The following is a 16,397-nucleotide window of genomic DNA, read 5'->3' as shown; positions in this document are numbered from 1 at the left end:
GCCTTGCTCAATTTGATGATTATAATAGAATTCTACATATAAATTAAAACATAATTACTCTTCCTTAAATCATCCACTTAAAAATAATCTATTAGCAGGGGTTCTATACTTTATTGAATCTTACTCATAGGAAATGCTTTTTAATGATGTAGTAATAATTCACTAATTGTTATAATTTTTTGATCAATTGATCAATTTTGATCAATACTTAGGATAGCTTGCAGAGGTGAAATCATTGTTCCATATTACTTTTCCAGACTTGGGTCAAAAACATAAGTCACATTCTTTTAAAAACTTTAAAGGTTAGTACTTGAAAGTATTTTAATGTGTGCTTGACTGACCTTGGAGTTTGCATTTTGTGGACTATACCATTGGTGACCATTGTGTAGCACATGTAAAGTATTGAAATAATATGCCGTATGCAGGCGCTAATAGAAGTTTATTATGGTTCTTGTCTGGGTAAACAAAGATTCTGAGCCAACACAAAAAATTATCCACCACCAAAAGATGACTGTGACAACAATATATTCTGTAGTGGTTGGCACTAATATTGAACATTTTATATGATATAGCTCTCAGATCATTCATACCAGGCGTAATGGGCAGTCAGCAAGCAGATGTATGGACTTAACCGAGCTGTGGAAGTCAACAGAAAAGTTAGTTTTTTATATAGTCGATATCTAGTATTATCGTATCGAAAAAAAATTCAGCTGATATTGGAATAGATTTTCCATATTTGTATCCATCCATAGGATTAGCAATTAGATCTTGTGCCCATCATTAATATTCACTTAATTTGTCATGACTGTCCTGTAAGGATCTGAATGGGTCAGATCAGCTTGGCAATGGATCACAATAACCAGACCCTCGCTTTCCCACAGAAGAGGGGAGGAGGGAGCTGGTGGGGTATTGACACCTCACCTACTGTAACTTGAAAAGTATATACACTAGGTATATGAAGTCTCCATCCTCTACGTTGTATTTTAAATATGACAAATTATGAAAGTATTTTTCCTAAGATAGGAATATGATTTTAGGAGCCATAAGAGATAGTTTGTCTCCTATAAACATTGCACAGTAAGTAGCAACACCCCGAGTGAAGTCAGAGAGCGTGTCAGCCTGACAGAACCCTGTTGACCAGAGTGCATAAAAGGATTGGTAAAGATATTAACATGGAGACCAGAGAGACGTTTTAGCTGCAGCTCACGTCCAAAGTGGTTTGATCTCTGAATATCAACACGAGGTAGAGAAGAGAAACTCCCCTCCTGAAAAATCACTGGTGCAGCTGATTAGCTGTCCTAAGGAACGTATCTAGAAATGCGAATTTAAGTGGGACCATTCTACTACTCTTCAAACCATTCTATTCTACTACCCTTCTCAAATCACCGTATTCAACTACTCTCATCACTAATGGGAACCGTCGAAACGTCTGGCTAGCCTATCATCCAAGGAGCATCTTCCAGAGTGAACAACAGTAGAAGACAGAGGGTAGGGGGGGACCCCTTTTGGACAATCAGAGCCTTACAAGCTTTCCACTGAAATCTCAACACCCTTCCTTAGGAGGGCTGGTACCGACAGAGATCCACAGTGAACAAAGGCATTTAAACGTAAATATATTCATGATTTCTTACTCCAAACGGGCGGTGGTTCGTGTGCAAAGTATATGATTACTGTGAGAGTAGTTCCTAAAATGTATCAACGATAAGTGTCTCTTTCTCTCTCTATCTACATCTCCTTTGTAACATGCTGACAACATATGTTGTCAGTCCGCTAGGGACCTTATCCTAATGTATTAAGTGTGTATGTTTATCCTATGTTATCATTTAGTTAGCTAGTAAATAAATAATTAAACCAATTTGTGTAGTACTGAATTAGTAAGGCTATTTTTTTTGCAGATACAGGAGGTTACGACTGTTCAGAATGACGATATGATATGAGGTTATGATTAATACGTTGACTGTTTTATGGATGTGGTAGAGTTTAATTCGGGAGATGGTAACTCTTTAACCAACAACTCTCGTGGTGCCCCAAATTCCTAATGAATTAATTGTTATATGATTCATTTAATCGGGTAATAACTAAAGATAGTTAGTTATTTCGATAAATAACAGTCATCAGATGATTGAAAGTAAATTCACAACATCTTCTAATACGATGTACTTGACCCAGATCTGAACTCTTCTCTCCCCTGACAGAGGTGTCTCCGCTGCCACCCCAGCCCTCCCTGTCCCATCTGGCCCTGGGTCTGTCTGTGGGGACCTCAGCCCTCATCGCTGCCCTGCTGCTAGCTGTGTCTGGAGTCATGATCAGTGAGTGGTGAAATGCGACAGATACACACCTATAGTTGTGTGCACACACACACACACACACACGCAAGCTTACGCGGAATCACACAGGCACAAAAACACACAAATGTTGGTGTAAGGCATATTAAAAACATGTAGGTATCTATACATACTGTGAGAAGAGCTTGAGAGGATCAGCAGAGAAGAATGGGAGAAACTCCCCAAATACAGGTATGTCATGCTTGTAGCGTCATACCCAAGAAGACTTGAGGCTGTAATCGCTGCCAAAGCTGCTTCAACAAAGTACTTAGTAAAAGGTCAGAATACTTATGCAAATATCATACTTCAGTTTTGTATTTGTAATAACTTTCTAAAAACCTGTCATTATGGGGGTAATGTGTGTAGTTTGAAGAGGGGAAAAAACAAGCCTTCTAAATGTCTTATGGAGTCTTTATTATTTATGAAGCCTTAAAAAAATATACTCCATTTAAAGAGTAGGCAAATAAGAATGTATGTCTTCCTGCTCACTTTGTCATATTGTTGACAAAGTATCAACTTAAAAAAAAATAATAATAGTGCTTTATTTTCAGATCTACAGTATCACCACATATTAAATTAAATGCACAAGTGGTTTTGAATGACTTCAGTTGATCCTAGAGACATGAAGCTTTCACGATACAATAACTTTATTTTCCATTGGCATGGAAATATATTTTTTTAGGTCACCATACAGCAGTGGTTCCTATCCTTTTTCAGTTACTGTAGCACCAACTGAATTTCGCTCTGCCCATAGTACCCCTGAAGTTCCCCATCATGTGTATTTTACCTGTACGCCTATGATATCATAAGTCTTCCCAAGCATCCCCTGTGGATAGGCCAAGTGCCCCCAGTGGTCCTAGTACCTCTGGTTGAGAACCACTACCATACAGAATACACTAAATCAATACACGATAATACAACATACAAGGGCACTGCACATGGAGGGGAATGACTGCTTTCAATTTATGTGAAAAATAATCCAGGATGCCAACATTGCTCATATTTTACATCCCTTCACATATCTGTCCATGTTTCCTCATAATATATTTATATTCTTGTCTATGCAGTGTACAGACGGAAGCATATAGAGCTACAGTCCATTCAGCTGGAGCTCCAGAGCCCAGACTGTAAACTGAGCAAGCTGAGGGCCTCCACCATCATGACCGACTACAACCCCAACTACTGCTTCGCTGGGAAGACCGCCTCTGTCAACGACCTGAAGGAGGTGCCCCGACGCAACATCTCCCTCACCAGGTAAACCAAACTGTAAAAATTGTCATGAACAACTTCAATATAATATATTCCATTTAGCAGATGCTTTTATCCAAAGCAACTTGCAGTCAAGCGTGGATAAATGTATTGCGTATGGCTGGTTCCGAGAATTGAACCCTCTATCCTGACATTGAAAGTGCCATGATTTACCAACTGAGCGACAGAGGACCACAACAAAAATAACTAGAATACATTGTTGTTGTTTTAAACTACACCCAACAATGTAACAGCGTAAGCTCTAATAAAGTGTAGTGTAACAGCATCAGCTCTAATAAAGTCTTAATTTAAGTCAGAGTTTCCCACACCCATGGAGTTAGGGACTCTTGGGGTGTTAGGGTATTAACACTTTGAAAATTATTATCTTAACACTATTCCAGTGGGTCACATACTGTATACACACTAAGAAATTGTTTACTTTAACACTGTGGGTGTTAAAATTATTATCACAAATGTTCAGTGTAAATTTGCAACTCAGACTTTTGAAAGCATGGGCATTTCATGTTCAATATCACTAATTGGCTATAAAAAAAATATGAGATGAGTTCAAATGGAATCAACAATGTTTTTGTTAAGTAGTGATGGGGAAACAAAGCTTCCTGAAGCATTGAGGCTTTCCAGCCAATTCTGTTGAAAATAGTTTACTCAAGGCTTTTATCAACAAAGTGTTGTTTACCTGTTGGTAAAAATAATTTAGAGCAGCTAAATGATTGTAGATGACGTATGCGCCTTAGCGCATGCACAGTATAGCCTTTTTGCATCGACTTGATGCTGGTACGCTGGCAACCAATGTCCCAAACACAGCGAAGGCTGGTCACCAACAAAAACACTATGAAGGCTGGTCACCAGCCTATGCTGGTCTATGTTGTTTATTTCAGCAGGGTTAGAAGTCACGTTGATACGACTCATAATACAGTGAGTGTGCATACATTTTTAGCTTGTGAGCCCTGCAGGAATTGAACCTAAGACCTTTGATTTGCTAACACCATGCTCTTACGACTGAGCCACACAGGACCAGAAAGCATATCTTCTGCTGCCATTCATTGGAATGTCAGTTGTTCCTTCTGCTTTGCAAAGTAAAGCAATTCAGTAAAATGGACTTCCATACTAAAGTCGGAAATGTCTTCCAAATACCTGAAAACTGATCAAGCTTATTTTAATATTATATGGACGGTAGTTTCATACGGTAGTTGCCTGTACAATCCCAATGCAATGTTCTCACAAAGCACCAACAGTACAGGTGACCCAGTGACCCCTGAAAGCCATGGTATTTATTGTTCGGAGGCGTCAGTACTTCAGATGTCAGAGGTTATAGTACATCACGGTGAAAAGCTAAGCTAGCCACCTGCTGCAATACTGTCCATAGGCCCACTTTCCTTCCACTCAGTAATCAATGACCTCTACTGAAGAAAGATTACTAAGTGCTGTGTGTGTGTGTGTGTGTGTGTGTGTGTGTGTGTGTGTGTGTGTGTGTGTGTGTGTGTGTGTGTGTGTGTGTGTGTGTGTGTGTGTGTGTGTGTGTGTGTGTGTGTGTGTGTGTGTGTAGGGGACTGGGACATGGTGCCTTCGGTGAGGTGTATGAAGGGATGGCAGTGGGGATACCTGGAGAGTCCAATCCCATGCAAGTAGCAGTTAAGGTGAGCCCTGGCACAAACAAACAAGCAAAACAACAAACAAACAAGCAACTTACAGACAGAATATACAGGGCCTCAAACATCACGAGTATCAGCAAGAATGTGTGTGTATTTTGTACATATGAGCATTTTATTCAATAAGGGGGAATTCCGACCCGAGGTGACTTTGAACTTAAAGCATGAGAAAAGCATGCTATTCACCCACTATTAGTTTGGGGTGGAGATCAAAGAAATGAAATTGTGGCCTTCAGATGAGCCGAATTCTGACCTTGACTTAATTACCTCATAATTTTACCACCACACACGAGGAAACGATGAATACAGCTTCAAGTGGAACAAAATCGAGTGTATTTCTTCCCTATATAAATAACACCATTCTCCGTGCACTGTAATTTACTAACTGATAAGAGCTATTGATAACAGCTTGGTAAATTAGTAAGTCGTTTGGATAAGGGGATTTTAAATACAAATGACAATTGGTTTATATATATTTTACCTTATGGTCACTGGAGACAAATGTAAAACCAGTCATAAGGCAGCAAACTGAAGCATATCAGCATATATATATAAAAATAGAAAACTAGGACTGCTGGGCCTCGAGGCCCCTTCAAGCTAATGGCAGTCATTCTGACAGCAAAATTCTAACAGTGTAATTAATTCATACAGTGCCTTGCAAAAGTATTCACCCCGCCTTGGCATTTTTCCTATTTTTCCTATGGATTTGTTTTGTATTATTTAAATTACACAACATGCCTAACACTTTAAAGTTGCAACATATTTTTTCTTGTGAAACAAACAAGAAATAAGACAACAAAACTGAAAAATTGAGCATACATAACTATTCATCCCCCCAAAGTCAATACTTTGTAGAGCCACCTTTTGCAGCAATTACAGCTACAAGTCTCTTGGGGTATGTCTCTATAAGCTTGGCACATCTAGCCACTGGGATTTTTGCCCATTCTTCAAGGCAAAACTGCTCCAGCTCCTTCAAGTTGGATGGGTTCTGCTGGTGAACAGCAATATTTACGTCATAGATTCTCAATTGGATTGAGGTCTGGGCATTGGCTAGGCCATTCCAAGACATTTGAATGTTTTCCCTTAAACACTCGAGTGCTGCTTTAGCATTATGATTAGGGTAATTTTCCTGCTGGAAGGTGAACCTCCCGTCCAAGTCTCAAATCTCTGGAAGACTGAAACAGGTTTCGTTCAAGAGTTTCCCTGTATTTAGCTCCATACATCATTCCTTCAATTCTGACCAGTTTCCCAGTCCCTGCCGATGAAAAACATGGGTGATGAGAAGTGTTGGGTTTGTGCCAGACATAGCGTTTTCCTTGATGGCCAAAAGCTAAATTTTAGTCTAATCTGACTCTAATTCTTCCATATGTTTGGGGAGTCTCCCACATGCCTTTTGACGAACACCAAACGTGTTTGCTTATTTTTTTATCTAAGCAATGGCTTTTTTCTGTCGACTCTTCTGTAATGCCCAGCTATGTGGAGTGTACGGCTTAAAGTAGTTACGTGGACAGATCCTCCAATCTCCACTGTGGAGCTTTGCAGCTCCTTCGGGGTTATCTTTGGTCTCTTTGTTGCCTCTCTGATTAATGTCGTCCTTGGTCTTCATGGTGCCGCTTGGTGGTGCTCCTTGCTTAGTGGTGTTGCAGACTCTGGCGCCTTTCGGAACAGGTGTATATATACTGAGATCATGTGACAGATCATGTGACACTTAGATTGCACACAAGTGGACTTAATTTATTAAATAATGTGTCTTCTGAAGCTAATTGGTTGCACCAGATCTTATTTAGGGGCTTCATAGCAAAGGGGATGAATACATATACACGCACCACTTTTCCGTTTTTTTTTTAATATTTTTTTTCCAGGTTATTTTTTTCATTTCACTTCACCAATTTGGACTATTTTGTGTCCATTACATGAAATCAAAATAAAAAATATATTTAAATTACAGGTTGTAATGCAACAAAACAGAAAAAACTGCCAAGAGTGGTGAATACTTTTACAAGGCACTGTATATGCTATCACAAAAATTGTCATTTGGTTGTGTTTATGAAGGTCTTAGGTGACATTAGAATACAATACAAAACTATTTCAAATAACACAATAGTATTGTCATTAGTTTATGTTACTGTAGGCTTTATGTAAAACACAAATTCAAGTGTTTCAAGTGTCTTTGTTACATCTATGAAAGCATGTGTTGGAACGTGGGAACAGCACATTTTTATTTCTGCAAAAAAAACAATACCCCAACCACCAAGACTCATGGTCAGCAAGACGTGCGGTCAAATGATGAAAACATCAGTAGCCTAAACATCATTATAAGTGCCAAGTGTGCTTGATAAATAGTGAAAATCTGCACAAAAGCAATTATAATGAACATAAGTGTCGATATAACAGCAGTCAAAAATAGTAGGTGTTATTCATGTTTTGTACATTCAGTGTAGATTTATTTAGGGGTGCATGACTAAAAATGGCAGAGTAGTAAAAATAAATCATTCATGAGCAGTCCAAATGACTGCTTTAGCAGCTCTAGTGTTAAGCATATGTTGATAAATTAGCCCCAATGTGTAGATTGCTCCCTAGTACTGTAAGACATTGTCTATGTTCTTTCTGAATGACCTCATTATATGTTCTGTGTACGTCTAATATAGACACTCCCTGAGGTGTGCTCTGAGCAGGATGAGCTCGACTTTCTCATGGAGGCTCTCATTATCAGGTAACACACACACGTACACACAAACTCACACACAGTCTCACACACACGTACAAGCTTTTGGTTGAAGACGTGTTACAAACATGCTCCTACCATGGCAGACCATTCTTCCACAACCATGTAATAACTTTTTATTTCTGACCCTCTCCTCCCACCTTCCCCGTCTCCCCCCTCCCCCTCATCCATCACTTTCTCTTTACTCCTTCTTCCTCCATTGTTTCTTCTCACCTCCCTCCTTCCGGATCTCCTCCCTTCCTCCCCCTCTCTCCTTGCTCCATTCCCTATTCTCCCTCACCCTTTTCTCCCTATTCCTTCCCCCACTCCTTTCTCTGTCTCTTCCTCTGCAGTAAATTCAGCCACCAGAACATAGTGCGGTGTATAGGGGTGAGTCTTCAGGCCCTGCCACGCTTCATCCTACTGGAATTGATGGCTGGAGGAGACCTCAAGAGTTTCCTGAGAGAGACGCGGCCCAGACTGGTCAGTTGAGTTGCTTGCTTGTTCCGTATATTTCAATTATAACAGTGCGTTAGTTGATAGCATTATTACTTTAGTTCACATCGTAGGTATTTTTGCGACAGGAAAATGTTGCCCTAAGTGTCTTGCTCACAACAGCAGGAGATGGTTCCTTGGACCAGATATTTCTGAAATCTTGAAAAGTGTGTTTGACTACATTTGCCAAAATATAACAAGAAGGTGCATGCACAGAGAGAGCCAAATACACAAGCTACAATGTGTTCTTTGTTATTCTTGGTTGTGGGTCTTTGCTTGCCATCATTAGGATAAACTAGTAAGTACCGAACAAAAGGTACTTAATTTTGTCCCTGCAGGGGAACACATTTTTGGGCTGTGGAGAACCTCTTTATACTGTGCCTTGCGAAAGTATTCGGCCCCCTTGAACTTTGCGACCTTTTGCCACATTTCAGGCTTCAAACATAAAGATATAAAACTGTATTTTTTTTGTGAAGAATCAACAACAAGTGGGACACAATCATGAAGTGGAACGACATTTATTGGATATTTCAAACTTTTTGAACAAATCAAAAACTGAAAAATTGGGCGTGCAAAATTATTCAGCCCCCTTAAGTTAATACTTTGTAGCGCCACCTTTTTCTACGATTACAGCTGTAAGTCACTTGGGGTATGTCTCTATCAGTTTTGCACATCGAGAGACTGAAATTTTTTCCCATTCCTCCTTGCAAAACAGCTCGAGCTCAGTGAGGTTGGATGGAGAGCATTTGTGAACAGCAGTTTTCAGTTCTTTCCACAGATTCTTGATTGGATTCAGGTCTGGACTTTGACTTGGCCATTCTAACACCTGGATATGTTTATTTTTGAACCATTCCATTGTAGATTTTGCTTTATGTTTTGGATCATTGTCTTGTTGGAAGACAAATCTCCGTCCCAGTCTCAGGTCTTTTGCAGACTCCATCAGGTTTTCTTCCAGAATGGTCCTGTATTTGGCTCCATCCATCTTCCCATCAATTTGAACGATCTTCCCTGTCCCTGCTGAAGAAAAGCAGGCCCAAACCATGATGCTGCCACCACCATGTTTGACAGTGGGGATGATGTGTTCAGGGTGATGAGCTGTTTTGCTTTCACGCCAAACATAACGTTTTGCATTGTTGCCAAAAAGTTCAATTTTGGTTTCATCTGACCAGAGCACCTTCTTCCACATGTTTGGTGTGTCTCCCAGGTGGCTTGTGGCAAACTTTAAACGACACTTTTTATGGATATCTTTAAGAAATGTCTTTCTTCTTGCCACTCTTCCATAAAGGCCAGATTTGTGCAATTTACGACTGATTGTTGTCCTATGGACAGAGTCTCCCACCTCAGCTGTAGATCTCTGCAGTTCATCCAGCGTGATCATGGGCCTCTTGGCTGCATCTCTGATCAGTCTTCTCCTTGTATGAGCTGAAAGTTTAGAGGGACGGCCAGGTCTTGGTAGATTTGCAGTGGTCTGATACTCCTTCCATTTCAATATTATCGCTTGCACAGTGCTCCTTGGGATGTTTAAAGCTTGGGAAATCTTTTTGTATCCAAATCCGGCTATAAACTTCTTCACAACAGTATCTCGGACCTGCCTGGTGTGTTCCTTGTTCTTCATGATGCCCTCTGCGCTTTTAACGGACCTCTGAGACTATCACAGTGCAGGTGCATTTATACGGAGACTTGATTACACACAGGTGGATTGTATTTATCATCATTAGTCATTTAGGTCAACATTGGATCATTCAGAGATCCTCACTGAACTTCTGGAGAGAGTTTGCTGCACTGAAAGTAAAGGGGCTGAATAATTTTGCACGCCCAATTTTTCAGTTTTTGATTTGTTAAAAAGTTTGAAATAGCCAATAAATGTTGTTCCACTTCATGATTGTGTCCCACTTGTTGTTGATTCTTCACAAAAAAATACAGTTTTATGTCTTTATGTTTGAAGCCTGAAATGTGGCAAAAGGTCGCAAAGTTCAAGGGGGCCGATTACTTTCGCAAGGCACTGTATTGGTTCTTTGTATAGCCAATGATACTTTATGGTTCTTCATTACACTGCTATAACCAGAGGGTTCTTCATTACACTGTTAAAAATGTCCCCGCTACTGGTTGTCGTGAAAATACAGTAAATTTTAGGAACTGTATTAAGATATTATTGCTATAAGGGACAGTATGCTGCTGTATTCTGATTAATTGGGGGTCAATTTTAGGATTTGAACTCCAAACCTCTTGGTTGCCAGTGAACTGAATTGCCAGTGACCTGAATTTAAAGATAAGAACCAATAGAGTCGGACATTCTGTAATTTGTCCCTATGGGGGAACCCTTTTGGGTGCGACATCGAACTCTCTCACAAGGAACCATGGTGAGGTTCTTTGTTTTGTCCCTGTAGGGGAACCAAATTGCATTCTGCAAAGAACCCTATCATTAAGAACCCTCTGGTTGCAGGATTTTGTCATATGTCCCTATTGGGGAACCCTTTTGAGTTCCATTTATAACCCTTTCATGCAGAACCTTCTGGATCCAGGTAGAACCAATGACAGGTTCTACAGTTACTATAGTAATAGGATACTAAAGATGCGCTTATGTCAAAAAAAATTCGGTATGGCAGGTAGCCTAGTGGTTAGAGTATTAAACTAGTAACCAAGAGGTTGCAAGATCAAATCCCAGAGCTGACAAGGTAGAAATCTGTAATTTTGTCCCTGAAAAAAGTAGTTAACCCCCTGTTCCTAGGCCGTTATTGAAAATAAGAATTTGTTCTCAACTGACTTGCATTGTGAAATAAAAATGTAAAAACGTACCCGGTACTGGTCGGTACCTTTTAAGGGTGGGGTAAGGCCCCGAGGTAACTGTCCCCCACCCAGTAATTCTTACAGAAATCACTTTGTCACCATTTTTTCCCAATACCTTATCTTGCTGCTACTAATCTAGCTCAACTAAAAATGTTATCTGTCTCATGGGTCGCTCCACCTCAAAAAGTACAAAAAAGGATTTTCCACACACCGTCTCAGATTGCGCTGAAATCATTTCTGTAGTTGTTGTCCTTTAGTAGTGCAGCATTTCGACCATGAAGGCCTGATTAACGCAATCTCCTCTGGACATTTGATGTTGAGATGTGTCTCTTTCTTGAACTCTGTGAAGCATTTATTTTGGGCTGCAATCTGAGGTGCAGTTAACTCTAATGAACTTATCCTCTGCAGCAGAGGTAACCCTGGGTCTTCCTTTCCTGTGGCAGTCCTCATGAGAGCCACTTTCATCATAGCGCTTGATGGGTTTTAAAACTGCACTTGAAATGTTCTAGATTGACTGACCTTCATGTAATGATGGACTGTTGTTTCTCCATGCTTATTTGTGCTGTTCTTGCCATAATATGGACTTGGTCTTTTACCAAATAGGGTTATATTCTGTATACCACCCCTATCTTGTCACAAAACAACTGATTGGCTCAAATGCATTAAGAAGGAAAGAAATTCCACAAATTAACTTTTAACATCCTCCCGTCAGTAGAGGATGCCTGGTTTCTCTTCAAAAGTGTTTTCCTCTCCATCTTAAATAAGCATGCCCCATTCAAAAACTGTAGAACTAAGAACAGATATAGCCCTTGGTTCACCCCAGACTGCCCTTGACCACCACAAAACATCCTGTGGCGTTCTGCATTAGCATTGAATAGCCACTGTGATACGCAACTTTTCAGGGAAGTCAGGAACCAATATACTCAGTCAGTTAGGAAAGCTAAGGCTAGCTTTTTCAAAGAGAAATTTGCTTCCTGTAGCACTAATTCAAAAAAGTTTTGGGACACTGTAAATTCCATGGAGAATAAGAGCACCTCCTCTCAGCTGCCCACTGCACTGAGGATAGGAAACACTGTCACCACCCCTAAATCTATGATAATCGATCATTTCAATAAGCATTTTTCCACTGCTGGCCATGCTTTCCATCTGGCTACCCCTACCCCGGCCAACATCTCAGCACCCCCTGCAGCAACTTGCCCAAACCCCCCCGCTTCTCCTTCACCCAAATCCAGACAGCTGATGTTCTCAAAGAGCTGCAAAATCTGGATCCCTACAAATCAGCTGGGCTCGACAATCTGGACCCTGTCCTTCTAAATTATCTGCAGTAATTGATGCAACCTCTATTACTAGCCTATTCAACCTCTCTTTCGTATCGTCTGAGATTCCCAAAGATTGGAAAGCTGCCGTGGTCATCCCCCTCGTCAAAGGAGCAGACACTCTAGACCCAAACTGTTATAGACCCAAATCCATCCTGCCCTGCCTTTCTAAAATCTTTGAAAGCCAAGTTACAGATCACCGACCACTTCGAATCCCACCGTACCTTCTCCACTATGCAATCTGGTTTCCGAGCTGGACATGGGTGCACCTCAGCCACGCTCAAGGTCCTAAACGATATCATAACCGCCATCGATAAAAGACAGTACTGTGCAGCCGTCTTCATCGACCTGGCCAAGGCTTTTGACTCAGTCAATCACCGCATTCTTATCAGCACTCAATAGCCTTGTCTTCTCAAATGACTGCCTCGCCTGCTTCACCAACTACTTCTCAGATATAGTTCAGTGTGTCAAATTGGAGGGCCTGTTGTCCGAACCTCTGGCAGTCTCTATGGTGTGCCAAAGGGTTACATTTTCGGGCCGACTCTTTTCTCTATATATTTCAATGATGTCGCTCTTGCTGCTGGTGATTCTCTGATCCAGCTCTACGCCGACGACACCATTCTGTATACATCTGGCCCTTCTTTAGACACTGTTCTATCTAACCTCCAGACAGGCTTCAACGCCATACAACACTCCTTCCGTGGCCTCCATCTGCTCCTAAATGCTAGTAAAACTAAGTGCATGCTCTTCAACCAATTGCTGCCCGCACTCTCCCGCCCGACTAGCTTAACTACTCTGGGCGGTTCTGACTTAGAATATGTGGAGAACTACAAATACTTAGGTGTCTGGTTAGACTGTCAACTCTCCTTCCTGTTACGGTGCGTGAATGAGGACCCAAACGCGAATTAACTTAAACAGAGCTTCTTTAATTACCAAACATAAGTAGGCTCAGACGGACCGGCAGATTCCGACAGGACAAGACAAGGTTACAGCAAACATGACGACAGTCTGGTTCAGGCATGAAACACAACAAACAAGAATCCGACAAGGACAGGAGCAGAAACAGAGAGAGATATAGGGACCTAATCAGAGGGAAAAAGGGAACAGGTGGGAAAAGGGGTGACGAGGTGGTTAGGAGGAGACAAGGCACAGCTGGGGGAAAGAGGGGGAGAAAAGGTAACCTAACAACGACCAGCAGAGGGAGACAGGGTGAAGGGAAAGGACAGAGACAAGACACAACATGACAGTACATGACAGTACCCCCCCACTCACCGAGCGCCTCCTGGCGCACTCGAGGAGGAAACCTGGCGGCAACGGAGGAAATCCTCGATCAGCGCACGGTCCAGCACGTCCCGAGAGGGAACCCAACTCCTCTCCTCAGGACCGTACCCCTCCCAATCTACGAGGTACTGGTGACCACGGCCCCAAGGACGCATGTCCAAAATTCTACGGACCCTGTAGATGGGTGCGCCCTCGACAAGGATGGGGGGGGGGGGGGAAGACGAGCGGGGGCGCGAAGGACGGGCTTGATGCAGGAGACATGGAAGACCGGGTGGACGCGACGAAGGTATCGCGGAAGAAGAAGTCGAACTGCGACAGGATTAATGACCCGAGAAATACGGAACGGACCAATGAACCGCGGGGTCAACTTGCGAGAAGCCGTCTTAAGGGGAAGGTTCTGAGTGGAGAGCCAAACTCTCTGACCGCGACAATATCTAGGACTCTTAGTTCTACGCTTATTAGCAGCCCTCACAGTCTGCGTCCTATAACGGCAAAGTGCAGACCTGACCCTCTTCCAGGTGCGCTCGCAACGTTGGACAAAAGCCTGAGCGGAGGGGACGCTGGACTCGGCGAACTGAGATGAGAACAGCGGAGGCTGGTACCCGAGGCTACTCTGAAAAGGAGATAGCCCGGTCGCAGACGAAGGAAGCGAGTTGTGGGCGTATTCTGCCCAGGGGAGCTGTTCTGACCAAGACGCAGGGTTGCGAAAAGAAAGACTGCGTAAGATGCGACCAATAGTCTGATTGGCCCGTTCTGCTTGACCGTTAGACTGGGGGTGAAAGCCGGAAGAGAGACTGACGGAAGCCCCAATCAAACGGCAAAACTCCCTCCAAAATTGAGACGTGAATTGCGGACCTCTGTCCGAAACGACGTCTGACGGAAGGCCATGAATTCTGAAAACATTCTCGATGATGATTTGTGCCGTCTCTTTAGCAGAAGGAAGCTTAGCAAGGGGAATGAAATGAGCCGCCTTAGAGAACCTATCGACAACCGTAAGAATAACAGTCTTCCCCGCTGACGAAGGCAGTCCGGTGCCAAAATCTAAGGCGATGTGAGACCACGGTCGAGAGGGAATAGGAAGCGGCCTGAGACGGCCGGCAGGAGGAGAGTTACCGGACTTAGTCTGCGCGCAGACCGAACAAGCAGCCACGAAACGACGCGTGTCATGCTCCCGGGTGGGCCACCAAAAACGCTGGCGAATGGAAGCAAGCGTACCCCGAACGCCAGGGTGGCCGGCTAACTTGGCAGAGTGAGCCCACTGAAGAACGGCCAGACGAGTAGGAACGGGAACGAAAAGAAGGTTCCTAGGACAAGCGCGCGGCGACGGAGTGTGAGTGAGCGCTTGCTTTACCTGCCTCTCAATTCCCCAGACAGTCAACCCGACAACACGCCCCTCAGGGAGAATCCCCTCGGGGTCAGTGGAGGCTACTGAAGAACTGAAGAGACGAGACAAAGCATCAGGCTTGGTGTTCTTAGAGCCCGGACGATAAGAAATCACGAACTCGAAACGAGCGAAAAACAGCGCCCAACGCGCCTGACGCGCATTAAGTCGTTTGGCAGAACGGATGTACTCAAGGTTCCTATGGTCAGTCCAAACGACAAAAGGAACGGTCGCCCCCTCCAACCACTGTCGCCATTCGCCTAGGGCTAACCGGATGGCGAGCAGTTCGCGGTTACCCACATCATAGTTACGTTCCGACGGCGACAGGCGATGAGAAAAATACGCGCATGGGTGGACCTTGTCGTCAGAGAGGGAGCGCTGAGAAAGAATGGCTCCCACGCCCACCTCTGACGCGTCAACCTCGACAACGAACTGTCTAGAGACGTCAGGTGTAACAAGGATAGGAGCGGATGTAAAACGATTCTTGAGGAGATCAAAAGCTCCCTGGGCGGAAACGGACCACTTAAAGCACGTCTTGACAGAAGTAAGGGCTGTGAGAGGAGCTGCCACCTGACCGAAATTACGGATGAAACGACGATAGAAGTTCGCGAAGCCGAGAAAGCGCTGCAGCTCGACGCGTGACTTAGGGACGGGCCAATCAATGACAGCTTGGACCTTAGCGGGATCCATCTTAATGCCTTCAGCGGAAATAACAGAACCGAGAAATGTGACGGAGGAGGCATGAAAAGTGCACTTCTCAGCCTTCACAAAAAGACAATTCTCTAAAAGGCGCTGGAGGACACGTTGAACGTGCTGAACATGAATCTGGAGTGACGGTGAAAAAATCAGGATATCGTCAAGGTAAACGAAAACAAAGATGTTCAGCATGTCTCTCAGGACATCATTGACTAATGCCTGAAAGACAGCTGGAGCGTTAGCGAGGCCGAAAGGAAGAACCCGGTATTCAAAGTGCCCTAACGGAGTGTTAAACGCCGTCTTCCACTCGTCCCCCTCCCTGATGCGCACGAGATGGTAAGCGTTACGAAGGTCCAACTTAGTGAAAAACCTGGCTCCCTGCAGGATCTCGAAGGCTGAAGACATAAGAGGAAGCGGATAACGATTCTTCACTGTTATGTCATTCAGCCCTCGATAATCTATGCAGGGGCGCAGAGACCCGTCCTTCTTCTTGAC

The 16,397-nt window shown here is 43.1% G+C and overlaps 1 protein-coding gene across 1 annotated transcript in view; it reads left to right on the top strand.

Moving 5' to 3' along the window:
- alk (ALK receptor tyrosine kinase) overlaps positions 1-16,397 on the top strand; it is a 698,893-nt gene that overhangs the window by 660,141 nt on the left and 22,355 nt on the right. The window contains exons 19-23 of the mRNA XM_090220448.1: positions 2,196-2,309; positions 3,392-3,578; positions 5,140-5,230; positions 7,891-7,955; positions 8,300-8,429. Coding sequence (XP_090076574.1) covers positions 2,196-2,309; positions 3,392-3,578; positions 5,140-5,230; positions 7,891-7,955; positions 8,300-8,429 — 587 coding nt within the window. The remainder of the gene's footprint in view (positions 1-2,195; positions 2,310-3,391; positions 3,579-5,139; positions 5,231-7,890; positions 7,956-8,299; positions 8,430-16,397) is intronic.

The sequence above is a fragment of the Oncorhynchus mykiss genome, chromosome 25, assembly GCF_057628025.1.
Source record: "Oncorhynchus mykiss isolate SJ-2025 chromosome 25, ASM5762802v1, whole genome shotgun sequence".
NCBI lineage: Eukaryota > Metazoa > Chordata > Actinopteri > Salmoniformes > Salmonidae > Oncorhynchus > Oncorhynchus mykiss.
The sequence above is the reverse complement of the archived record's forward strand: the minus strand, read 5'-3'. Positions and strand labels throughout refer to the sequence as shown.